We start from the raw sequence: 23,885 nt of genomic DNA on the forward strand, positions 1-23,885 counted from the left end.
CCTTAAAATAGAAACAAAGCCATCCTTGGTCTTGTCATTGTGCTCTACTCCTTTAGGAGGAGTCAGATGGGGCCAGACTATCACTGCAGTAAGACCCACTCAACAATTGAATATCAGCAAACATGATACTTATCTAAACTAATGTACACAGTTTTACCCAAATGTGAACAGTACAAGAAAAGTGTTTATTTCTTCTCAGGTCACACTGCACAGACACTATTCTAAAAGCTAGTACACGCTAGTAGTTTTTTTTTCCATTCAACCCAGTAGGGCTGAACAAAAAAAAAAAAACTAACAGCTCAGGAGGAACGCTTAACTATGCAATGTTAGTACAGAGATATCCCCCAAAGTTCTATTGTGTTCTGCCCACCTTGCCAGAACATTACGGTCAATGTTCTCAGCCATTATCTTCGAATGCTGATCGGCAGACCTTTTTCACTCATGTCCCTTCGATAGAAGCCGGCCGAATGGCTGGCTTCTGTCAGACCGACTGCAGTACACACAGACGGAATGTCAGGTGACATTTGGCCTGTGTGTACTAGGCTTAAGCATCCCTTGTATACTCCTTACTACTTCTGCACATGTATATAATATTTAAATAAATTCTCTGTGCGCTACTAATCAGTGGATACAAAAACAATGAATAACTGTAAATAAATAAGAGTTGCTGAAAAAAACCTACATGTTCCCACATCAGAACCAAATTATAAGTACAAAAAATGGCGTTGCGCTACTTAATATTGACTAAATAATGCAAAACAAAATTGTGCAATAATAAATGTCAAAACAAATACCAAAATCATTGCAATATTAAATCCAATAAACTATACAATCCAAATGATAATTCAATAAATAGTCTCAAAGATAAAAGATATCCATCCACCCTGTGAAACTTATTTTAAATCCATCCTTCAGCTCAAATGAAAGTGCTACGCCACCAGAAGAAAAGTCCGCTTACCTGAAATACAGGTTTTAAAAGCGTTACAATTTGACATAGGTCACTCCATCCATATGATTCCACCAAGTTAATCTTAGCACCGGACTGTAAGGTGGCAGACTCCCTTTAAATCCTCCTATATGGGGACGGCAAGTTCCCTTTAAATCCTCCTATATAGCAACAGCAGGTTCCCTTTAAATCCATGGCAGCTGACTCACCAACTTGTTTGCTACATAGACTCACCTAAGGGCCGGTTCACACTGCAGGCGAGGCGAGGCGACTCCGACTTGCCTCGCCGCGACCTGCCGCCACCTCAGCGGCAACTTGCAGATGACTTCTGTATAGAAGTCAATGCAAGTCGCCCCGAGGTCGCCCAAAAGTAGTACAGGAACCTTTTTTCTGAGTCAGAGCGACTCTCAGAACGGTTCCATTGTACAGAACGGGGGCGACTTGCGAGAGCGAGGCGAGTCGTGTCGCCTCGCATCGCCCGTTGTGTGAACCGGCTCTAAGGGAAATGAGAGGAAGCCTCCAATCATGTAAAATGTTTAATAAAAACGAATCCATACAGCAGTAAAAAAACTGACTCACATTTAGAAACCGAATCACCAGCATTGATGGAACACACACTTTCTAGTGTAACTCGCCAAATTACGTCACTTCTGGTTAGGGGCCCAAAACTGGAAGTGTATTTACATCAATACTGGTGATTACATTTATAAATGTGGCTTCCTCTTTGTGTGGAATTCAGGGGAACCTGCTGTCACCATAAAGGAGAAATTCAAAGGACCCTGCCACCTTACAGCCTGGTCCTAAGATTATCTTGGGAGAATCCAATGGATTGAGTGATCTATGTGCAATTATAACTCTTTTAGGTCCTATATTTCAGGTGAGTGGCCATTTCTTCTGGTGGTGGAGCACTTTCATTCGAGGTGGAGCATGGATTTGAAAAAAGTTTCATGGGATGGATATCTTTGAGACTATTTATTGACTTATCACTTGGATTACATAATTTATGGGACTTTTTTTTTGCATTAGTCAGTGTTGAGTAGCGCAATACCAATTGTTGAATGAATGAATGAATGAATTGTTGTACTGTTTAATATGGTGCACATTACCCATTACAAAAAGGAACACGGTAAGTCTGTCCTATATAAAAAGATTCAATGCTAAATTCACACATGGAGAGTAACACAACATACAGCTTTAGGCTTAATGTACACGGGACGTTTTACAACCTCCCCTAATCAATTTAACTTGACAGATAGTAAATGACGTTTAAAGATGTCCGTTTTGCTGTGTTTACATTTAGAAGCGTTTTTTTCCAAATAGTAAAAAATGAACGTCTGTAAATAAAAAGTGGCTAAACGACTGCCACTTAGCATTTCAAAAGCCTATGAACATCCGTCCTGAACGCATTTTATTACTTTCCAAAAAATGCTTCTAAACTCAGCTAAATAGAAATGACTATAAACGACCCTGTGTACATGAACTGATAGGATAACAGAGGAGAGTTCATGGGCAGCTGAAAAAAATGCCCAACTGCTCCTAAAACTTCCGTTTACCAGCAGCAGTGTACATGAAGTCTTAGCTGCAGTTCCTAAGTACTAGGTAGGATTCAGTGTGGAGGGAGCAGGGTCTGCAGTAACTCTTTCTCACCCAGATAAAACTGGTCTCTATAGAAGTTGTGTGCTCCACATAAAACACAGTAGCTGTGATCGACATCCTCTTAAGCCCTGAGGGAACGTCAAAAATAGTCAAAGACGGTGGGGGTCTTGTGAGGGACTAGGTGCCTGCAGACAGGAAGTGTGCCTGCTACAATGCCATTCAGTGAGGAGGGAGAGAAAATTGCAGACCAACACAGTTTTCCACTAAGCACCAGAGCCAGAAGCAGGTTAGAATGAAATTCTTCATGCTGCCTAGTCTTTTAAGAATAATATTGGATGGATTTACTATTAAAAAAAAAAAAAAGAAAAAAAGAAAAAGATATTTTAGTAATCTTCTTCCTTATTCAGGTCTATGGTGAAGAAGAAAAGAACAGGGATTACTTTCTGTTAAATGATTAAAGGACAATTCAAGGCAGCAGGTGAAAGCAATCAGTAAACTAATGTACCATGCAATCAAGTACAGTACTGCATTGTTTTATTATCAGAACTTTCACCCAGTTTAACCCAAATCTCTATATTCTGTAATCCACGAACACCAAATTCCACAGACCATCTAACTGGTTCAGGAGGATAAATAACTAAAGAAGTACTCCCACCAAACCATTTCTTGGTTACTCCTGTCCCCTCTGGGGAAAATTGTATGTAGAACTTTCACCTGCCTTTCCAGGTGGTCCTGATCCTGAGCTAATGCCCTCCTCCACCCACTACTGGCCAACCATGCTGCTCCCAAAGAAATGTGCTCTTAATGCTCATTCCTGTGTAATGACAGGAGAACAAGAATGTCAGCAGGGGTGGGGGAAGATAAATGACTCAACAGAAAAGGTATATGAATACAGGTTCTGGTAGGGAAGAGGAAGATGAATAGTTTCTGTTCATCTCCACAATAGGAGAGAGCTGATTCTTTCCTCTGATACAGTAGTTCTGAGTTTGAGAGCTCACTCCTCTGATGGAGGAGGCGAGCAGTACCAACTAGGCCTCACATAATGTTCTAGCTCATTTCTGCGAGTATTCCAGTCAGGCTTCAGGAGGTACGTGAATGGCATACACCAACAGCAAGGGCATTTTTCAAGTTTAGTCAGAACTGCATAGCTTGTTTTATCTCCAAACAGATATAATCTAACCCTTTAAATCAGGTGTTCAATATCTTACAGTGTATTTTTTTTTCTAAAGTAGTGGTCTCTTGGCAGAGGGGCTACACACTACCTGCTAAAACCTACAGCTCTGCAATAAGCAAAGATCAAGCTCCCTGCTGGTAGGAGAGCTTTGGCTTCAACTCAGAAGGGGGTGTGTTAGACCTCTGCAGAGAGACCATTACTTCCACACAAAGAGCATGCTGGCATTGAACAGGCATTTTCTATTCAGGCGTTAGCTGCTTCAGAAATAAAACAAGTTGTAAGACACTAAACAGCTATTGTTTTGATGCACCTGGAATGTATAGAGCTCATTTAAAATTAGGATTAAACTTGCAGAATCTGTGTGGTGTAATTTCCTTTCTCTGTGCATTACCAACCACATTCAAATTTTCATGTAAGGTCTGAATCTTATAGGAGTCTGAGAGATACTTCTTCACAGGATTTTTTTTTCTTACCATATAAGAAAGACAGAGAGTTCTGGTATGAGAAAAAGGCATTTTCTAAGACTTTCAGATTGCTGACAAAAAACTGAAGTGTATTGATGCACTACAGCAATGTCTTAATGAAAACTGAAGTAAACATAGGTTGGTTGTGCTACCTTTATGCTAGCCAAATCTTTATTTTCTGTTTTGACTAGAGTATTCTTTAAATTTTTTACCTCTTTGTGTAGCTGCTTTCATTAAAACGAATACTTTAATGATGCAAACAAAATGATAACTACACAAGATTTTGAAAAAAAAACAATGCCTGTTTAGATCTAGCTATGAAAGCCTATATGGGGTCTCGGAATAAACAGCTGTAATAATTTATATTGCAAACCATATATTTGGGAGTCAGAGAACAAAGACAAAACCGGCAACTTGTGTTCCAGAGCAATGGCTGTTGGGTAACAACATATGACAGGGGAGTATCACTGCTCAGAAAACATATTGAATCAATACAAATCCAAAATAGAGGTGTAAACTTTGTAATGTATTTTATCTGTATTCCAATCATCCCCATGTTCAGCAGTCCAAAAATGTTTGGGAAGATTTTGTTACAGCAACTCTCTTTCTTTCTCTCTGGCAATGTTAGAGAATCAAAATGAATGCACAATTATTATGCTAGCTGCATGAAATCTGTACTAATTAGTTAGGTTTGCTTATGAAATGAATAAAGCCCCATACACACTATCAGTTTTTTCTGCTGTTTTTCCTGCAGGATTTATCAAAATCATATAATATGAGGTCAAAACTTAGGCGTTTCGATTTGTATGCAATCAGGCAGGCCCTTGAACCACATGGTTTTGGTAAACCTGAAGGAAAAAAAAAAATCTGCAGAAAATTTGATAGTGTGTATGGGGCATTAGGCTCCATGCACACTATAAGCTAAAAACAGCTCAGAAAAACACTGGATGAAAAATGCTGATTATAGCATTTTTGTGCCAGCTTCTAGTAGCATTTTAGAAGCTTTTAGGAGCAGTTAGTACATGTGTAAATTAGTTTTTTGCAGTACATGAAGAAGAAAAAAAAATAAAAAGCTAAAAAAAAAAGCTGTTAGTAGCATTTAAGTGGAGTTTAGAAGCAGTTCGGTGCATTCAGCATATTTTTATGCTGGAAAAATGCTCCAAGAAACTACAAAAAATGTTTTTCTGCTCCTAGAAGCGGAAGCTCAAATACGCTAATAGCCTAAAGTAGTGTGCATGGACACATAGGATAACACTAATTGGCTTCTAAGAGCAGAAAAAGAAAAATGCTAATAACAGCTTCTAGAAGCTTAAAAAAATGCTAGTGTGCATGGAGCCTTAAGGTTTTGAAGATGAGGGCTCTTTGGTCTTTCATGTCACCCTATGCTTTCAATTTGTTTTTTTCTCCTTAACGCAAAACTGGAGTCACCTTTTGTAACAGTGCTTAAAGTTTTGGAAAGTGATAGAGCCTCTGACAGTTTTTTTTTTCTTTGTTCCATGTCCCTGTTGGTAAGATTTAATTTCTGGTCATATTTACACTGCCCTAATAAAAGGGTGTCACCATGGTAAGAAGTAAAGGGAACTCTCTCCAATAATGTATTAGATTGTAAGCTCTTCTGAGCAGGGCCTTCTTAATCCTCTTGTATTTTATTGTAACTGTATTGTCTCCTTTTATATTGTAAAGAGCTGCGTAAACTGTTGGCGCTATATAAATCCTGTATAATAATAATAATAATAATAATAATGTCTGATAACACAAAAATGGGCAGTTAGTTCTGTAGATTGCTGGCAGATCATGCTGCCCAAAATCAGTTAAGGAGAAAAATGCACACCAAATCCTTTTTTAAGGCCTCATGCACACTGGACATTTTTACAGGTGCTCCTAGGGTCATCTGGTGTTTTTTTCCCCCTGCATGTTAGCCTAATTGTCCATGCACACACAGGCTTTTGGCAGCCTTTAGAGGCAGGAAAAAAAAAAACAAAAAAAAAAAAAAAACACTGCCAGCAAATCAAGGAGTTTGGGCATAAAAAACGCTTGACACTACTAAAAGCTGCTAAACGCACCTAAACACTAGGCCCATTTAGCTATTGAGCATTAATTCATTTTAATGGCCAGAATAAATTAATGAAATTAATTCCCAGGATCTTGATGGCTTTAAAAGCTTCCTTAAGCTTGTAAAAGCTTTAACCACTCAGGAATTTTTTCTGCAAAAACGCTGCTGGCTTCTAGGAGAGTTAAATAAATGCCCTGTGTGCATGGGTCCGCAAACAAAAAAATGAACTGTAGTGATCAGGTGTCACTTTGTAATGACAAAAAGACTGATACAGCTAGAAACAAATGTAAAAGGGGTTCTGTACATAGACCATTATTAAAAGATACTTTTATTAGAACAATATAATCTTATTCTTAGACAATTCATCACAAAATAATGGCAAAATAAGCCTTATTTAAATTAGGAAATACATATTCTCATCTTCTTGTGAAACTGTGCATTTTTAATATGGTTTTCCCATTTTGACGTTATTTGTATGTTGCGAGATGGAAAAATGAACCAATTTTCTGTTACTCTTCAGATGCAGAGGACTTTCTGGAACGCAGAGCGAGATCTTTGATTTTGGTGGACAGTTCCTGAAGTTCCTTTCTAACGTCTTCTGATGCTTTTTCAGGCACTTCTGCATGGTCTCCCAACGTGTCAACATCTTCATCATCCTTTTGCTTTGTCTGACCTATAAGCTGTTTTACCACAAGGCTTTGGTAGTTAACCAAAAGGCTATGCTGATCCTGGAATAAAAAAAAAAAAACAACAATATCAGATAAAAGGAAGAAAGAAATGGGACTTTATATGAGGCAAGTCACTGAATTCATACCTTATTCAATTCATTTATAAAATGATTTATTAATAAATAATTTTATAAATGAATTGAATAAGGTATGAATTCAGTGACTTGCCTCATATAAAATCACATTAGTTTCTTCCTTTTGTTGTATACATATCAGGGATGGAGGCTTGTCATTGTTACAATTAGGTTGTGTTAGGTCGCATCCACTATATTAACAATATCAGATATATTCAAATTGAGGGGGAAAAAAAATTAACATCCTGGTGATTAAAGAAATATTTAAAACAGAATCATTTTAACTCAATTTAAAGGATAACTAAACCCAAGAACAAAAATGTAACCCATTGCAGATTATCAGTTCTGTGATTGTTCGCTGCGTTTGTTTTTTCAAGCTAATAGCGGATTTAGCCAGTAAGGAATATGCTTGTTGATCTTACCAAAAATCCAGTGTCACTCTGCCTGAAATGTTGAGAAAGCACAAAACTGTGGGGTTGATTTACTAAAATTGCAGAGTATAAAATCTGGATCTAAAGCTTAATTGAACAAACTAAAGTTAGCAGCTGATTGGCTACCATGCACAGCTGCACCAGATTTTGCACTCTCCAGTTTTAGTAAATGAAGCCCAGTGTTACCTTCCTTCTGTGACCTACTAGTCACATATTTACAGTCTAACCTGTCTGGACTATCACAGCAACACCCCCCCCCCCCCCCAAAGGAATTAAAAAGTGGAGTGAATGTAGCAACCCCCCATTTAAAAATATACATTTTTTTGCTTAGACAGTTTAACCCTTAAAAAGTGTTACTAAACCCAGGAACCTGCATTCATTATATCTTGGTTTAGACAGTACACAGAACATGGAAATGCAATTATTGTAGTAAATATTAACTGCTAAATACCTTTTCTCATCAGCAGTATATAGCAGTCTTATGACTTCTATCAGTGTGTGATAAAGCTTGTAGAGTTTTTATTCTACTCTCACTGTCCTATAAAACTTCAGGACTCCCGATACTCTGTCTGGACAATGCTTATTGACCCTGTGCTGATCACATGCACTCTCTCAAGAACAAAAAAAACTCTAGCAATACACACCAAACTGATGTGCAGCTGGACTCCTTCCATTTATAATATTCAGAGGAGGAGGAGTTGGAGACACTGGAAGAAGGTGCAGATCAGGAGACCGGTTCAAAACACCCTTTTTTACACAATGCAGAGGTTTAACCCCTTAGGTTCCACGGCGAGTATAACAAGCATGCTTTACTGCATATACACACTGATTTTACTGTTGTAACACTTTAAAAGGATTTTTTTTCAACTTTTTGAACATCACATTCACTTTTATAGCTCGCTCCACCATAGAGTGTGTACAAGCATATAAACCACTGATATGTGCTCTTCTGATCACTGCACCCTAAAGTTTATCTGTGATAATAGAAATATGTGGACCGTCACTGGTGGTCTCATTTTAAAAGATGGCAGTCACCAGTCTTGAAAAATCTGAATTTCAGAATGCCAGTTGCTCTTTTTTCATACTTGTTCTAGGACAGTGGATCAGAATGAACTGAAGCTAAAGTATCAGCATGACAGCCAGACTTATTTGGTTTTCAGGAAAGGTCTGCAATTTCTGCCTTCCTTTTACTCCCCCGCTGCAGAGTTTACTTGGGGCTGAAGTCTCTCTACCTGCCCCCTGTGAAAGTGCTGGGTGCCCGAATGGCATGCTCTCTTCACCGGAAAGTACTAGGTATTTCTCTTTTCTCCCCAACAGCTAAAGCAGTGGGGGAATAAAGTGAAGGTGAGTATCTGCAGCTGGGAAAGAAAGCAGTTAGGAAAATCTGTTGCTTTCTTTGTTCCGTTTTTCAAATCTGTTGAAAAACTATTTGTCACTTAAAGCGGAGGTCCACCCTAACCTTCCGCTCATTGGAATCCTCCCCCCCTCCTGCACCACAATTGGCACCTTTCAAGGGGGAGGGGGGGTGCAGATACCTGTACAGTACAGGTATCTGCACCCACTTCCGGCGTAGATTCTGCAGAAGGTACGCCCCTTTCCGCAGAATCTACGCCCCTTTCCGAAAGTCCCCCGCTGCCTGCTGGGAAACACACGGATCCCAGAGACAGCGGGGACCATCCTCATTGCGCAGCGCGACTCGCGCATGCGCAGTAGGGAACCGGGAAATGAAGCCGAAAGGCTCCACTTCCTGATTCCCATACCCAAGATGGCGGCGGCAGCACCCGAGAGACGATCGAGGTAAGTGTCACTATTTTAAAAGTCAGCAGCTCCAGTATTTGTAGCTGCTGGCTTTAAAAAAAAAAAAAACGGCGGAACTCCCGCTTTAATGCTTAATGGCTTGCTTTAGATAAACTACAGACACAGACCACTCATTTCAAATCCAGCTGATAACCTTTTTCCCTTACAAAATGAAATTAGAAATTCATCCTGGGAGTAAATGAAACTGCAGATATCAGACAATGCCTATTATCTATAAGTACTTTCAGCAATAAACGCACTGATATCAAATTTTCTTCAGGTAATGGGAAACCTAAAAGGTAATATATTTCAGGTGTACTGGTCCTTTAAATGTAGGATAACTATTTGTAGGTGTAACCTAAAATGGAATAGGAAAAGATTTGTAAAAATGATCTCTCATGACATTTATTTATGTTTTGCATCACTGTCACTCACACAACATATCTATATGCTGGTTCTCATGACTCACAGTTGTGCTATGCAGTACATATACTACAACTTGTTCATGACAATACCTCAGGGATCTTGGATTTCAGAAAAGCAATAATCTGTGGGACACATCTTCCTGGTGCGTGAAGCATACAATGTGTTGTGAATTGGAACAGCAAGACAGATGTCAGATGCAGGACTAGGGCTGCGTCTTCCGTGACTTTGAGCTGCTCGATAAGAGCGAGCCTGTGCTGGAACAAAACTTGCCTAAAAAAAAAAAAAAAAAAAACTATTAGTCACTTAATGCTCTGAAAAGATAAAAGCAATGCTTTTTCAATAATGACTGTTTCAACAACCGTACAAAAGCAGTATGTGAATGGGTTCACTAACAGCATCGGGACATATCTGAGGAGAGACTTCTTTATTCCCCGTCTCTGTATGGAGTTTTAATTATAGTGAGAGTTACAAAGAGAAAAAAACGACTGCTTTACTCTTGCTTTAGAAAACCCAGAACATTCTGCGGACCCAATAATAAGGGTGCACCCTGTAAAAAAAATATCATTAGTAAAATAAAGGTTTTATACATATAATTTAAAAAAAAATATTTACACAATAGGAGCTTAAAAAGATGTAAATTTAAAGCTGAACTCAAGGTTCCCCGCCCTCCAACAAATTGCTGGCACTGAAAAAATAAAATAAAAAAAAATCTAAAACCTTTTCGTACCAATTCCGCCATAAGGCGATGCTCTCAAGTCTTCACCATTTTGTTCACAGGAGGCAGGGTCCTTATTTGGTTGTCTGTGTCACTGCCTGCATATTACGGACACTTACTGGCTGTCTAACAGCAAGGTCCTTTCAGGATCCAGAAGACAAGCCTCATGACGACAGCAAGATGGGACTGTTGGTAACTGACAAGCACCAACATATCTACATTGCTGGATTATTGGTCACCTTAACCCAGAAACTGTATTGGCATACAATCAGGTTACTTAGGTGAGTAATACAATGCTTAAAATTAGGATTTTTCCAGCATACTTACCTGTGAAATCCTTTTCTTGGAGTACATCACAGGACACAGAGCAACCATAATAAAGACTATATGGGTTATACGCCACCTACTGGTGGATGGACACTGGCAGATAGTCGAACAGGAAGTCCACCCCTATATAACACCTCCTACACAGAAGGACCTCAGTTTTGGAGCAAATCAATGAATGTCCCAAAAAATATGTGTGTGTGTGTGGGGGGCCTCTGTGTTCCGTGATGTACTCCAAGAAAAGGTTTTTACAGGTAAAATCCTCAAGAGACCCTGTGGAAGTTGTCGACCACATGGCTTTCTTAACATAGTCACCCTTCCACTTCCTGCCTATATAAAATAGGCCATACTGAGCAAGCCTGCGCCCTCTAGTGGCTGGAGAAGAAACAGCAGCCCACACGACTAAGAAGTCTCTCTTTTTTTTTTATTACTGCGGCAGATACCTTACGTCGCTTCGCCTTTGGCCTCTAGGGTCAGGCAACCACAGCGTGTGCCCAGCGGATGCGATGACCACCAGGCACCTGCGATCGCTCGTGACAGAGCTAGAACTGGGATTTGTGTGTGTAAACACACAGATCCCGGTTCTCTCAGGGGAGAGGAGACAGATTGTGTGTTCATAGTATGTATAAACACTGATCTCTCTCTCCTCCTAGACAGTCCCATGCCCCCTACAGTTAGAACACAGTGAGGGAACACAGTTATCCCTTGATTCCCCCCCCCCCCCCCCCAGTATTAACTCCTTCCCTGCCAGTGACATTTACACAGTAATCAGTGCACTTTTATAGCACTGATCGCTGTATAATTGTCAATGGTCCCAAAAATGTATCAAAAGTGTCCAAATTGTCCGCCGCAATATCGCAGTCCCGATAAAAATTGCTGATCGCCGCCATTACTACTAAAAAAGGATAATAATAATAAGAATGCCATAAATCTATCCCTCATTTTGTAGGTGCTATAACTTTTGCGCAAAGCAATCAATATACGCTTATTGCGATTTTTTTACCAAAAATATGTAGAAGAATACATATCAGCCTAAACAGAGGAAAAAAATTATTTATTAGAGCAAAAAGTAAAAAATATACAGTTTTTTTCAAAATTGTCGCTCTTCTTTTGTTTATAACGCAAAAAATAAAAAACCGCAGAGGTTATCAAATACCACGAAAATAAAGCTCTAAAAAGGACATCAATTTTGTTTGGGTACAGCTTCGCACGACCACGCAATTGTCAGTTAAAGCAACGCAGTGCCGTATTGCAAAAAACATCCTGGTCATTGAGCAGCCAAATCTTCCGGGGCTGAAGTGGTTAAAAAGAGAAACAGCAAAGATGCAGAACTTACCATTCCCACTACAGGACTCTAAACATAATAGGAGTCCAATATTCACCCATCGTGGACCTGTATAGCACCCTGCAGGAAAGCACCTTGGTCAGAACAAACACTGCACAGGGTTCCATTACGCAGGGTCCAGCACCATAAGGCTGCATTGCAGGCAAATTTCAAGGAATCTTCTCTACTTCCAATGAGGCTCGGGTACCATTCATTTTGGCTGATGGCTTTTTCAAATGGATCCGGATGAAGTCCATAATTCTAAATAGAACCATCCAGACCTCCAAGTTTGCTCCAAGAGCACATCAGTGACCTTCCACCTTACAGACACTGGCGAAAAAACGGAGGTCCTTCCTGTAGAAGGGGTTATATAGGGTTGGACTGCCTGTTTGACTATCTGTCAGTGTCCACCCACTAGTAGGTGGCTATAACCCCTGTAATCATTATTATGGTTTCTCGTTCTGTGTCCTGTGATGTACGAATAAAGAAAGAGAATGTTTTATTTATTTTTTTCCAAAACTTACCTAGGTGGATGCAGCATTGGTCCGAACAATGCCAACCGTTCGCTTTCAAACAGCTCCCCCAGCAGAGAGCTGCTGACTGTCGGTCAGCAGCTCTCTGCTTCTCTGCTCTGCCCCCCCCCCCCGCTCCTTGCTCACTGGGCTGTGAAGGGGGTGGAAGTGGCCGGCTCAAGCTCTCAGTGGCTTACTGAGGACTTCAGCCTACTCTCTGCTGAAAACGAGTCACAGGAGTGCAAAATGAACTGACTCCTGTGATTCACAGCTTTGGCTGTACTAACCCTTTAAAAAAAGTAAAGAAAATGTGCTACATGGGTACGGAATGGCTGAGAAGTGTGTGGGGTTACTTTTTTTCCCCAGAGATGTGCATTCAAAAGAATCTACCCAAAACCATTAAAATGTATATGAGATTTAGAATTCATAGGTGGTTTCCCACACCCGCTAATTAAATTTCATTTTGTACTGGTCTGACTTCAGTAGCATGCATTCTGTACTTAAAGTACAACTGACCCCTGTCAGTTTTTATTAATGGCTTTGCCCCCATTAGGGAGAATCTCCCTTTCTATTTGTCCTGTATACAATTATCATTTGAAAGTGAAAGTAAAAAGAAAATCCCCAAAACGGAGTGGAAATCTTCCAGTAGGGACACTAGTTCTGGTGACCTGGAGGTCCCCAAGAGAATCCCTTAATATGCAGGGATTTCCTCTTACTTCCTGTTTTGGCTATGGGACAGGAAGTGAAGGCAATGCTTCCCAATGGGGGACGACATTCTCTGTCAGGTGTAATGACCCTCCCTTACTCTATCCATGAAATGAAAAAAATGAAAAAAACATTGCCCATAGTTCTACTTTAGCATTTAAAAATATGTATTCTTTATTGAATTTGGCCATATGTTTTTCATTCCCGGTTACCAATATGTACAGCAGTACCATTTTAGAATAGATGGCATTCATTTGTCCTATTTCCTTACAATTTCAAACCAGAAGAAATGTTTTTTCAAGTCTTGGATGGGCAGACATGCCAATCAATGCTTTGTGCTCTGGTGCTCAAACTGTGCAACCAGAACTGAAGGTTCTGAACATGCATACTTCTGTTTATAACATCTGATCTGTATTTAATGCAGTATATGGAACAATAGTTTTTAGTCACTCAATCCTAATGAATCCTGACATGAACATGCTAAAAAATAAACTCTATGGACTGTGCACACATCTGAGTTTGTCCTTGAAATGCATGTACATAAATATTACTAACTTGTAAGAGACAAAATAAACAAGTGCTTGCGGGAGGGGTTTTAAATTGGTTATGAAGACCACAAAAGAAATATTCCGACATTCACCAACTCCATAAATAGAGCTGTCTTTATAAGGACAGACAAACATTCATCCTACTGGCATGTTTACAACTCAACACACATTCTGTGGCTAGTCCATGAGCCTTCTATCTTTACAAAATATGGATGTTCCAAATCGAAAATGTACAGGGCGAGAGATAAACATTCAAGCCGGTCTGTACTCTCTAGTAGCCTGGTCATAGCTGTGATTGTAGAGTTTAGGCTAAGCAAAAGCTTACATTTATTTACATTTCTGAGTTAGAAGGTCAGCCACAGGGACTGCAACACCACAGACTAAAGCATTTTAAAACATTAAATTACAGTGCATTCTTGTTAACATTATCTACCTATAAACCCTTTTTAAGAGGCCTTGAACAAAGCACTAAAAATAGGATTTCTATTACAGCTTACCTGTAAAATCCTTTTCTTGGAGCACATCATGGGACACAGAGCTTTAAGTAATTACTTAATGGGTTATAGGCCACCTTCAGTTTTGGACACTGGTATACCCAATCCCAAAAGTTCACTCCCAAAAGTTCACTCCCTATATAATCTCTCCTCCTTCCAGGAGCACATCAGTTTTTATAGTAAAGCAATATACTTAAATCCCCCCAAAAAAGAGGGGAGGGACCCGTGTCCCATGATGTACATCAAGAAAAGGATTTTTATAGGTAAGCTGTTATAAAAATCCTATTTTCTTAATCATACATCATGGGACACAGAGCCTTAAGTGGGATGTCCCATAGTAATGCTACTTGAGGGGAGGGAGACAAATCTGGAAGGTATCCCCAGACTTATACTGCTGCCTGCAGCACACTGCGCCAAAGGCGATATCCTCATTCCTTCTTACATCCACCTGATAACATTTTGTGAATGTATGCGCTCAAGACCAAGTTGCAGCCTTACATATCTGAGCCATGGAGGCCTGATGACGCACTGCCCAAGAAGCACTAGCCGCCCTGGTAGAGTGCGCCTTAACTTGAAGGGGGAATCTTACCCCTTAAATTATAAGTCTGAATGATAAATTGCCAAATCCACTTAGAGATAGTGGATTTCAATGCTGCCTGTCCTTTCTTAGGACCCTCTGGCAGAATAATTAAGACATCAGTCTTACGAATCTGAGCAGTTGCCTTGAAATAGATTTTCATTGCTCTCACCACATCGTAGTGACTTTTCTTCCCTGGAACATGGTTTTGTAAAAAACTATGGCATGGTTCAGGTGAAAACTTGAAACCACTTTTGGCAAAAAGTCTGGACGAGGGCGTATAACCACTCTGTCATAAACATAAGCCCTCCAGACCCTATATAGTTCTGGAAGCTGGCTTCCTTGCATTAATCAGGATAGAGATAACTGAATCGGAAAGCCCACGTTTCTTCAGAATGTGGGTTTCAATAGCCAAGCCATTAAATTTAGGGACCGTAAAGTAGGATGGAATATCGGTCCCTGTGAGAGCAGATCTGGCTGTAGTGGGAGGGACCATGGGCTCTCCACTGCCATCTTTACGATTTCTGCATACCATGACCTTCTGGGCCATGCTGGTGCCACCAGAATTACGGGCTTTCTTTCCAGCTTGATCCTGCAAAGAAGTTGTGGCAGCAACTGAATAGGGGGAAATGCATAGATCAGTGAGAACTGATCCCACGGGGTCACCAATGCATCCGTTCCGCATGCAAGTGGATCCCTTGTTCTGGCCACAAAGTTGACTAACTTTATGTTGAAGCTGGACGATAAAAGATCTACATCCGGAGTCCCCCATCTTTGAGAAACAGCCCAAAAAATGTCAGGGTGAAGAGACCATTCCCCTGAGAATTAAGGCTGGTGACTCAAGTAGTCTGCCTGCCAATTCCCTACGCTGGAATGAATACTGCCGATAGGCATGGAACTTTCCCTTCTGTCTAAGTTAGAATATGGATCACCTCTCTCTGTGCTGAGAGACTCTTGGTGCCCCCTTGGTGATAGATATAGGCCACAGCTGTGGCACTGTCAGATTGGATCCTGACAGGGCAATCCTGTAACCTGAAAGTCCAGGCCTTTAGAGCCAGACACACTGCACCGAATCTCTAGGATATTGATGGGCAAGGTTCTTTCAGCTCTTGACCACTGTCCCTGGACAGATGTCTTTTCTAGTACTGCTCCCCAGCCTGAAAGGCTGGCATCTGTTGTTACCACTTTCCAGATAACTGGTCTGAAGGATTTTCAGCAGATTCCGAGTTAGTAACCACCAACTGAGGCTTTGTGACACCCTTGGGGACAGCCGCATTGGCAAGTCTAAAGCTTGAATCGTTTTGTTCCAAGCGCACAGGATACTGTTTTGCAACAGTCTTGAATGGAATTGGGTATAGGGAACTGCTTCGAATTAAGCCACCATGGTTCCTAGCAACCTCATGCAAAGGCGAATGGAGGGATCGCCCTTTGACCTGACCATCTGCACCAGCTCTCTTATGGAGTTAATCTTTGCCTGAGGCAAAAACACCTTTTCCTGGGCTGTGTCTATGATCAGACCCAAGTACTCCAGCCTTTTTAGCTGTATTAAGGAGGATTTCTCTAGGTTGAGAATCCAACCCAAACTTTCCAGGTACAGTGCCTTGCGAAAGTATTCGGCCCCCTTAAACTTTTCAACCTTTTGCCACATTTCAGGCTTCAAACATAAAGATATAAAATTTTAATTTTTGTGAAGAATCACCAACAAGTGGGACACAATTGTGAAGTGGAACGAAATCTATTGGATTTTTGAAACGTTGGTTGGATGGAGAGCGTTTGTGAACAGCAGTTTTCAGCTCTTTCCACAGATTCTCGATTGGATTCAGGGACTTTGACTTGGCCATTCTAACACCTGGATACGTTTATTTGTGAACCATTCCTTTGTAGATTTTGCTGTATGTTTGGGATCATTGTCTTGTTGGAAGATAAATCTCCGTCCCAGTTTCAGGTCTTTTGCAGACTCCAACAGGTTTTCATCCAGAATGGTCCTGAATTTGGCTGCATCCATCTTCGCCTCAATTTTAACCATCTTCCCTGTCCCTGCTGAAGAAAAGCAGGCCCAAACCATGATGCTGCCACCACCATGTTTGACAGTGGGGATGGTGTGTTGAGAGTGATGAGTTGTGTTGCTTTTACGCCAAACATATCGTTTTGCATTGAGGGCAAAAAGTTTGATTTTGGTTTCATCTGACCAGAGCACCTTCTTCCACATGTTTGGTGTGTCTCCCAGGTGGCTTGTGGCAAACTTTAGACGAGACTTTTTATGGATATCTTTGAGAAATGGCTCTCTTCTTGCCACTCTTCCATAAAGGCCAGATTTGTGCAGTGTACGACTGATTGTTGTCCTATGGACAGACTCTCCCACCTCAGCTGTAGTTCTCTGCAGTTCATCCAGAGTGATCATGGGCCTCTTGGCTGCATCTCTGATCAGTCTTCTCCTTGTCTGAGCTGAAAGTTTAGAGGGACGGCCAGGTCTTGGTAGATTTGCAGTGGTCTGATACTGATCGCTTGCACAGTGCTCCTTGGGATGTTTAAAGCTTGGGAAATCTTTTTGTATCCAAATCCGGCTTTAAACTTCTCCACAACAGTATTACGGACCTGCCTGGTGTGTTCCTTGGTCTTCATGATGCTCTCTGCGCTTTCAACAGAACCCTGAGACTATCACAGAGCAGGTGCATTTATACAGAGACTTGATTACACACAGGTGGATTCTATTTATCACCATCAGTCATTTAGGACAACATTGGATAATTCAGAGATCCTCGCTGAACGTCTGGAGTGAGTTTGCTGCACTGAAAATAAAGGGGCCGTTCTACTTCACAATTGTGTCCCACTTGTTGGTGATTCTTCACAAAAAATAAAAATTTTATATCTTTATGTTTGAAGCCTGAAATGTGGCAAAAGGTTGAAAAGTTCAAGGGGGCCGAATACTTTCGCAAGGCACTGTAACTGGTTGTAATGTGTATGCTTTGCTCCAAACGAGCCACCAACTGGTCTATTAGCAATAGATCGTCTAGGTACACTACAACTGTTATGCCATGTGCCCTTAACCTGGCTAGAGGTGGGGCCAGCACTTTGGTGAACACCCAGGGTGCCGCGGCTAGCCCAAAGGGCAGGGCTACAAACTAGAAATGCTACTGTTCTAACTCAAACCGCAGAAACTTTTGGTGAGCAGGAAATATAGGAACATGCAGATATGCATCCCTGATGTCCATAGATGCCAGAAGTTCTCCTCCTAGAAGGATAGAAACTACTGACCTGATCGTCTCCTTGCGAAAGGAGCAGATCTCCAGGAACTGATTTAGATTTTTTAGATCTAGAATGGGTCTGACATCTCCATTTGATTTTGGTAGCATAAAAATTTTAATAAAACCCCAAACCTTGCTCTTTTGTATGGATCTGTATTATCACCCCTTGAGATATTAATCAGTCTAGTGCCTGAAACAGTGATTGTCTTCTCTCTGGATCTTTGGGAATGCTTGACCCCAGTAAACGAGAAGGTGGAAAGTCCCAAAATTCCAGTTTGTACCCCAGCGTTACCGTGGAGATGACCCATCTGTCCTGAATTTCCTCTTGCCAGACTTATGAAAACTGCAGAAGTCACCCCCCCCATCTTGGTGAGGGGGTTTGCCTCTTCATGATGAGGCTTTAGGATTCTGCTTTGCAGGTTTCCGACCCCAGGACTTCTTTTGAGCCTGGATCTGACCCTGAGGTTTTCCTCTAGAGTCTGATGGCAGAGGCAGTCACCACTGTCTAGAGGTGGAAGCCTCTGGCGCAGGGGAAAGAGCCTGTTTAAATGAAGGGCGTTTATACTTTCTTTTGACTGGCAAAATAGTACTTTTCCCGCTAGAAATTGTTTGGATATATTTGTCAAAATCTTCTCCAAAAAAGCCGCTGCCCATGAAAAGGGAACCCAGTTAGGAGCTTTTTACCTGGTGCTTTGGCTGGCCAATTTTTTAACCACAGGATTCTACGCATATGTACAAGCATAAGCGCAAGGCGGGACGCCTGCTGAATAGAATCTTTAATGGCATCTATGGCAAAGCATAATGCCTTTGGTAGTTCAGCCAATTCCCAGGCTTGTTGTGCAGGAACCTCTTTAAGGGCCTGTCTAAATTGGTCCTTTAGGGATTGAAAGACTCCAATTAAAGCGACTGCAGGCTGAGTAACGGCGCCTGCTATGGAAAAAGTAGATTTTAACAGGGATTCCAACTTAAGCATTTGTGCATTGTCTACAGGACAGGTTAGGCTTTTATTTACACTGGAAATCGCAATGTCAACTGCTGGTACTTTCCATTTTTTGGAGAATTTCTTCTCCAGGTGATAGAGAACTGAAAAACTCTTTTGGAGAAAATGGTCATCCGGGTGATCCCATTCAGCAAAAATAAGCTGTTCTAGTAATGCATGGACTGGAAACGCATTCAAAGGCTAAGAAGGTTTTAAGGAACCCAAGGAAGAAACCAAGCTTTCAGGAGACTCCATAAGGGGTAGCATTAAAGTAGAGCGAACCATCTCCGTAAGAGACTGTATCAGCAATTTCTCAGAGTGTGAGGCTGAAAAAGGTTCATCTACCATTGTTTCCTCTGCAGAGGAATCATCAGTTTGTTTTTCCTGCTGATCGCCTGAGGATAACACCTCATCCTGTGCCCACTGTTCCCCTTGCAAGGGGTCTGAAGTGGGGGAGGGGTATCTAGAATACTTCCAATCCATTTGAATGGAGGATGCGATTAACGCTGCTAATCTTCCTTCCAGACCCTGCAGGGTGGAGGAAAGGACATCTTCAGTCACTTATACAGGGGCTGAGATGTGAGAAGCAGTTGCACAATCAATTTGTTCCAATGGCTCACCCTGGCTTGCCATAATTGGTAATTCAGCGTGGAAATGTGACTGGAGATCCTAGCGCCTGGGGGGGAGGGGAGGGAGAGAGGCAGAGCCCTGTCAGCAGTAGACATAGAAAAAAAACAATATATCAGTAACAGAAAACAGTAATCGCAGGACCTTTGCACCCCCAGTGGAGGGAAGTAATGTAAGGGGGGTACACCGCTGATGTTCCCCATACCCTCCCGTCCCTTCACGGAGGAGAAAGAAAGCATTTTTCATGTTTCCTTACCTGAGAAAATCCCCCTGCACACACTACTGCGGCCACACAGAGACTGACTGAGCTTTACAGTGAAGACAACAGATTAAGACATGTGCATAGACTCTCTCTAGTGGAGAATTAAGGCATGACAACATTTTTTCCCTAATAGAAGAATAAATAGGTGGACTTTTTAGTTCTTCCCTTAGCAAGACCTAAGCCCTGGGTCCCGGGGTCCAGACCTACAAAGAGAGGCGTTATAGGCAAAAAGCTTGTGCTTTGGATATGAGGCCCCAGGTACCACCCGCTTAGGGCTCTGTGGCACTTTGGATAGATCTGGTCTATGGAGGCTATTTAGATCCAGCATGGATCCCTCCTGGAGCTCCTCAGAGCACATCTTCACTCGTGACCAACACCTTAGACGCTGGTGAAAAAACTGATGTGCTCCTGGATGGAGGAGGGGTTATATAGGGAGTAAACTTCCTGGATTGGGTAAACCAGTGTCCATCACCTGAAGGTGGCCTATAACCCATTAAGTAATTACTTAAGGCTCTGTGTCCCATGATGTACGATAAAGAAACAGACATGTCAAATTAGTCCGTAGTACCAAAAATATACAACGCCTCGGCAACCCCACTAACACTGTATTGTAATCCCCTAAAATCTTTTGGGATTTGGGCTTACAAGGCAACTATCAAAATACTGTATTCGGATAAATGTATGTCTTATGCCGCGTACACACGTAGCGGACTATCCGGCGGACTTCCCGAACGGGCTACTTGCCCACACACGGCACTTTTTCAGCGGACTAATACGGCGTACTAAGTCTGCCGGACTATCCACCGTACTTTTGAAAAGAACGGACTCGCCAACACACGAGGAGGAAAGCCCGCTCATTTTGAGCGCGTCTCCGGGTAGGCGGGGCCCGCGAAGGAGGCCTCGCTGGCCCCGCCACCTGGTATGGACTTAAAGGGGAACCCCAACACCGAAAAAAATCAGCAAGGGGGTCCCCCAGGTCCACATTAGACCCTTGTCCTAGCACGCTACCCGGCCGGCCAGGAAAGGGGGGGGGACGACGACGAGCGAGCTCGCAGCCCCCCCACCCCAAAGCACATTGTCCCCATGTTGATGAGGACAAGGGCCTCTTCCCGACAACCCTGGCCGTTGGTTGTTGGGGTCTGCGGGCGGGGGCTTATCGGAATCCGGATACCGGCCCCCCACCCTATGTGAATGAGTATGGGGTACAATGTACCCTTACCCATTCACCTGTGGAAAAAAGTAAAAATAAAACACAACACACAAGGGTTAAAAAAGTTTATTGCACCGCTCCGGGGGTCTTCCGTCTGCGGGGGTCATCTCGCTGAACTCTCTTCTTCGCTGCCGCCGCCCTCTTCTTCCGACTTCAGGGGTCTTGTCCCCCTCTTCAGTTCTTCTTGCCGGGCCACCGCACCTGCTTCTAGCTCTTTTACAGGCGGTCTTCTGCCGCCGCCGCCTTCTGTTCTTCTCTTCAGATGTTGCCTCGTCGCTCTCTCTGCTCACAATGACGGGGACAAGGCGTGCAGTGACTTATATAGGGACATCACCGGATGATGTCCCCGCCTATTATGATGTCACAGTTCCAGCATCCTCTGGGACTGTGACATCATACTGGGCGGGGACATCATCCGGTGATGTCCCTATACAAGTCGCTGCGAGCCTTGTCCCTGTCATTGTGAGCAGAGAGAGCGACGAAGCAACATCTGAAGAGAAGAAGAGAAGAACAGAAGACGGCGGCGACAGAAGACTGGGCCACCGCCTGTAAAAGAGCTAGAAGAAGGCGCGGTGGCCCGGCAAGAAGAACCGAAGAGGAGGACAAGACCCCCGAAGTCGGAAGAAGAGGGCGGCGGCGGCGAAGAAGAAAGCCGGGCTCCTCCGCTAGCAAAAGAGCTAGCAGAAGATAGCGGAGGAGTCCGGCGAGAAGACCCCCGAAGACGGAAGACCTCCGGAGCTGTGCAATAAACTTTTTTAACCCTTGTGTGTTGTGTTTTATTTTTACTTTTTTCCACAGGTGAATGGATAGGGGTACATTGTACCCCATACTCATTCACATAGGGTGGCGACCCGGTATCCGGGGGCCCCCTTATTAAAGGGGGCTCCCGGATTCCGATAAGCCCCCCGCCCGCGGACCCCGACAACCAACGGCCAGGGTTGTCGGGAAGAGGCCCTTGTCCTCATCAACATGGGGACAAGGTGCTTTGGGGTGGGGGGGCCACGCGGCCCCCCCTTCCCCAAGGCACTCCCCATGTTGAGGGCACGCGGCCTGGTACGGCTCAGGACGGGGGGGCGCTCGCTCGTCCCCCCCCCTTTCCTGACCGGCTGGGTAGCGTGCTCTGACAAGGGTCTGATGTGGACCTGAGGGGGACCCCCACGCCGATTTTTTCCGGCGTTGGGGTTCCCCTTTAAGTCCATACCAGGTGGCGGGGCCAGCGAGGCCTCCTTCGCGGGCCTCGCCTACCTGGAGATGTGCTCAAAATGAGCGGACTTTTCTCCGGGCGGGAAAAGTCCGTTCATTTCAAAAGTACGGCGGACTGGCATACGCACGGTCGGATTGTCCGCCGAAATGCGAGTCCGGCGGTAAGATTGGAGTGCAAAACTACTTTCTAAGTCCGCCGTACTTTTGGGTAAAAAAAGTCCGCCGGAGGCTACACACGGGGGGATTGTCCGGCGGACTTGAGTTTGCCGGACTTTTCCACCAGATTGTTTGATCGTGTGTACGCGGTACGCGGCATTAGTGTAATGACAGAAATCTGTATATGAATTATTTTTTATCTCACATGCCTTTATAACATTCTCCACATTAACATGCAGAGCAAACTATCCAAAAGTGACAGGGTGTGGGACAATTTTATCACTACTAGGAGTGCTCACAATATATTTTATTTACACAGGTTAAATGTTCTTTTAAAAGTAAACTGCTCAAACACTCCTGAAAGTATTATACATTGGGGGAGATTTAATAAAACTGGTGCACTCAGAATCTGGTGCAGCTTTCTATGGAGAGCTGCACCAGATTTTGCACCCTCCAGTTTTAGTAACTCAAACCCACTGACCCTACCTCTGTCCCATCATGTTGTCTGGGTAGCTTAGTCTGTATGTAAGAAAGGAAAAAAAAAAAAAAAGAACTAAAAGTCAGGGGAACTTGAAATATAATTGATTCTATAACTGAATGTATTAGCCCCATGCAGTTAACAAAACAGTATTTTGGTATTTTTGGCGTTATCGATCACTGAAGCTTTGTATGGCCCAGTTCACATCTGAGTAACTCAGATTCTGGATCGCACTAAAAATGCACCAAAACGCATTTGTTGTTGATGGCATGTCAAAAGCGCTATAGAAATAGGCATTTTGTCGTGTGACAAAATATATGAAAAACATGCAAACAACTTGCAATTCAAAGATGTGCCAGCTCCAAAAAAGTGGTACAAGAGCTAGTTTGGCACATTTTTGGAGCAAAAGAACACCCATTCAAGTGGGCTGTTTACAAGTCGCGCAAAAAAAAGTGGGAAAAAAACAACATTCCCACGTCACTCATATGCGAATGCTGGCTAAAGGTGATTTGAGTACTTTGGAGCTAATTTTACTGCATTAATATCAAACTTTATCCATACAAAGTGGACAAATATTTGTTTCCTAGGACAGATGTTATTTACCCTTAGCTTGTAAAAGCTAGTCTAAGCAGCATCAGCTTCAGAAACCACTTGCTAAACCTTTAACGATCTTTTAACAGCTTTGAAGCTCTTTAAGGGTACCTGTACAGAAGGAAAATATGAGGGGACGCCTTCCCGAGAATACTAGTTGCCTTACTGTGTCTGGCTTCAATACTTTATGATTTAACAACATGGCGCATGTATAAGGATTCAAAAGTCAGAGTGAAGTCGGAATGC

The 23,885-nt window shown here is 42.6% G+C and overlaps 1 protein-coding gene across 1 annotated transcript in view; it reads right to left on the minus strand.

The window, feature by feature from the left end:
• Positions 1–6,543: 6,543 nt before the first annotated feature.
• Positions 6,544–23,885, minus strand: part of UFL1 (UFM1 specific ligase 1) — a 153,258-nt gene continuing 135,916 nt past the window's right edge. Inside the window, exons 18-19 of the mRNA XM_077487222.1 lie at positions 9,779–9,959; positions 6,544–6,961 (exon numbers count right to left, since the gene is read on the minus strand). Of these exons, the coding sequence (XP_077343348.1) occupies positions 6,743–6,961; positions 9,779–9,959 (400 nt within the window). The 3' untranslated portion in view covers positions 6,544–6,742. The remainder of the gene's footprint in view (positions 6,962–9,778; positions 9,960–23,885) is intronic.

The sequence above is a fragment of the Lithobates pipiens genome, unplaced genomic scaffold, assembly GCF_037356315.1.
Source record: "Lithobates pipiens isolate NorthernLeopardFrog02 unplaced genomic scaffold, aLitPip1_a1.2 Scaffold_18, whole genome shotgun sequence".
NCBI lineage: Eukaryota > Metazoa > Chordata > Amphibia > Anura > Ranidae > Lithobates > Lithobates pipiens.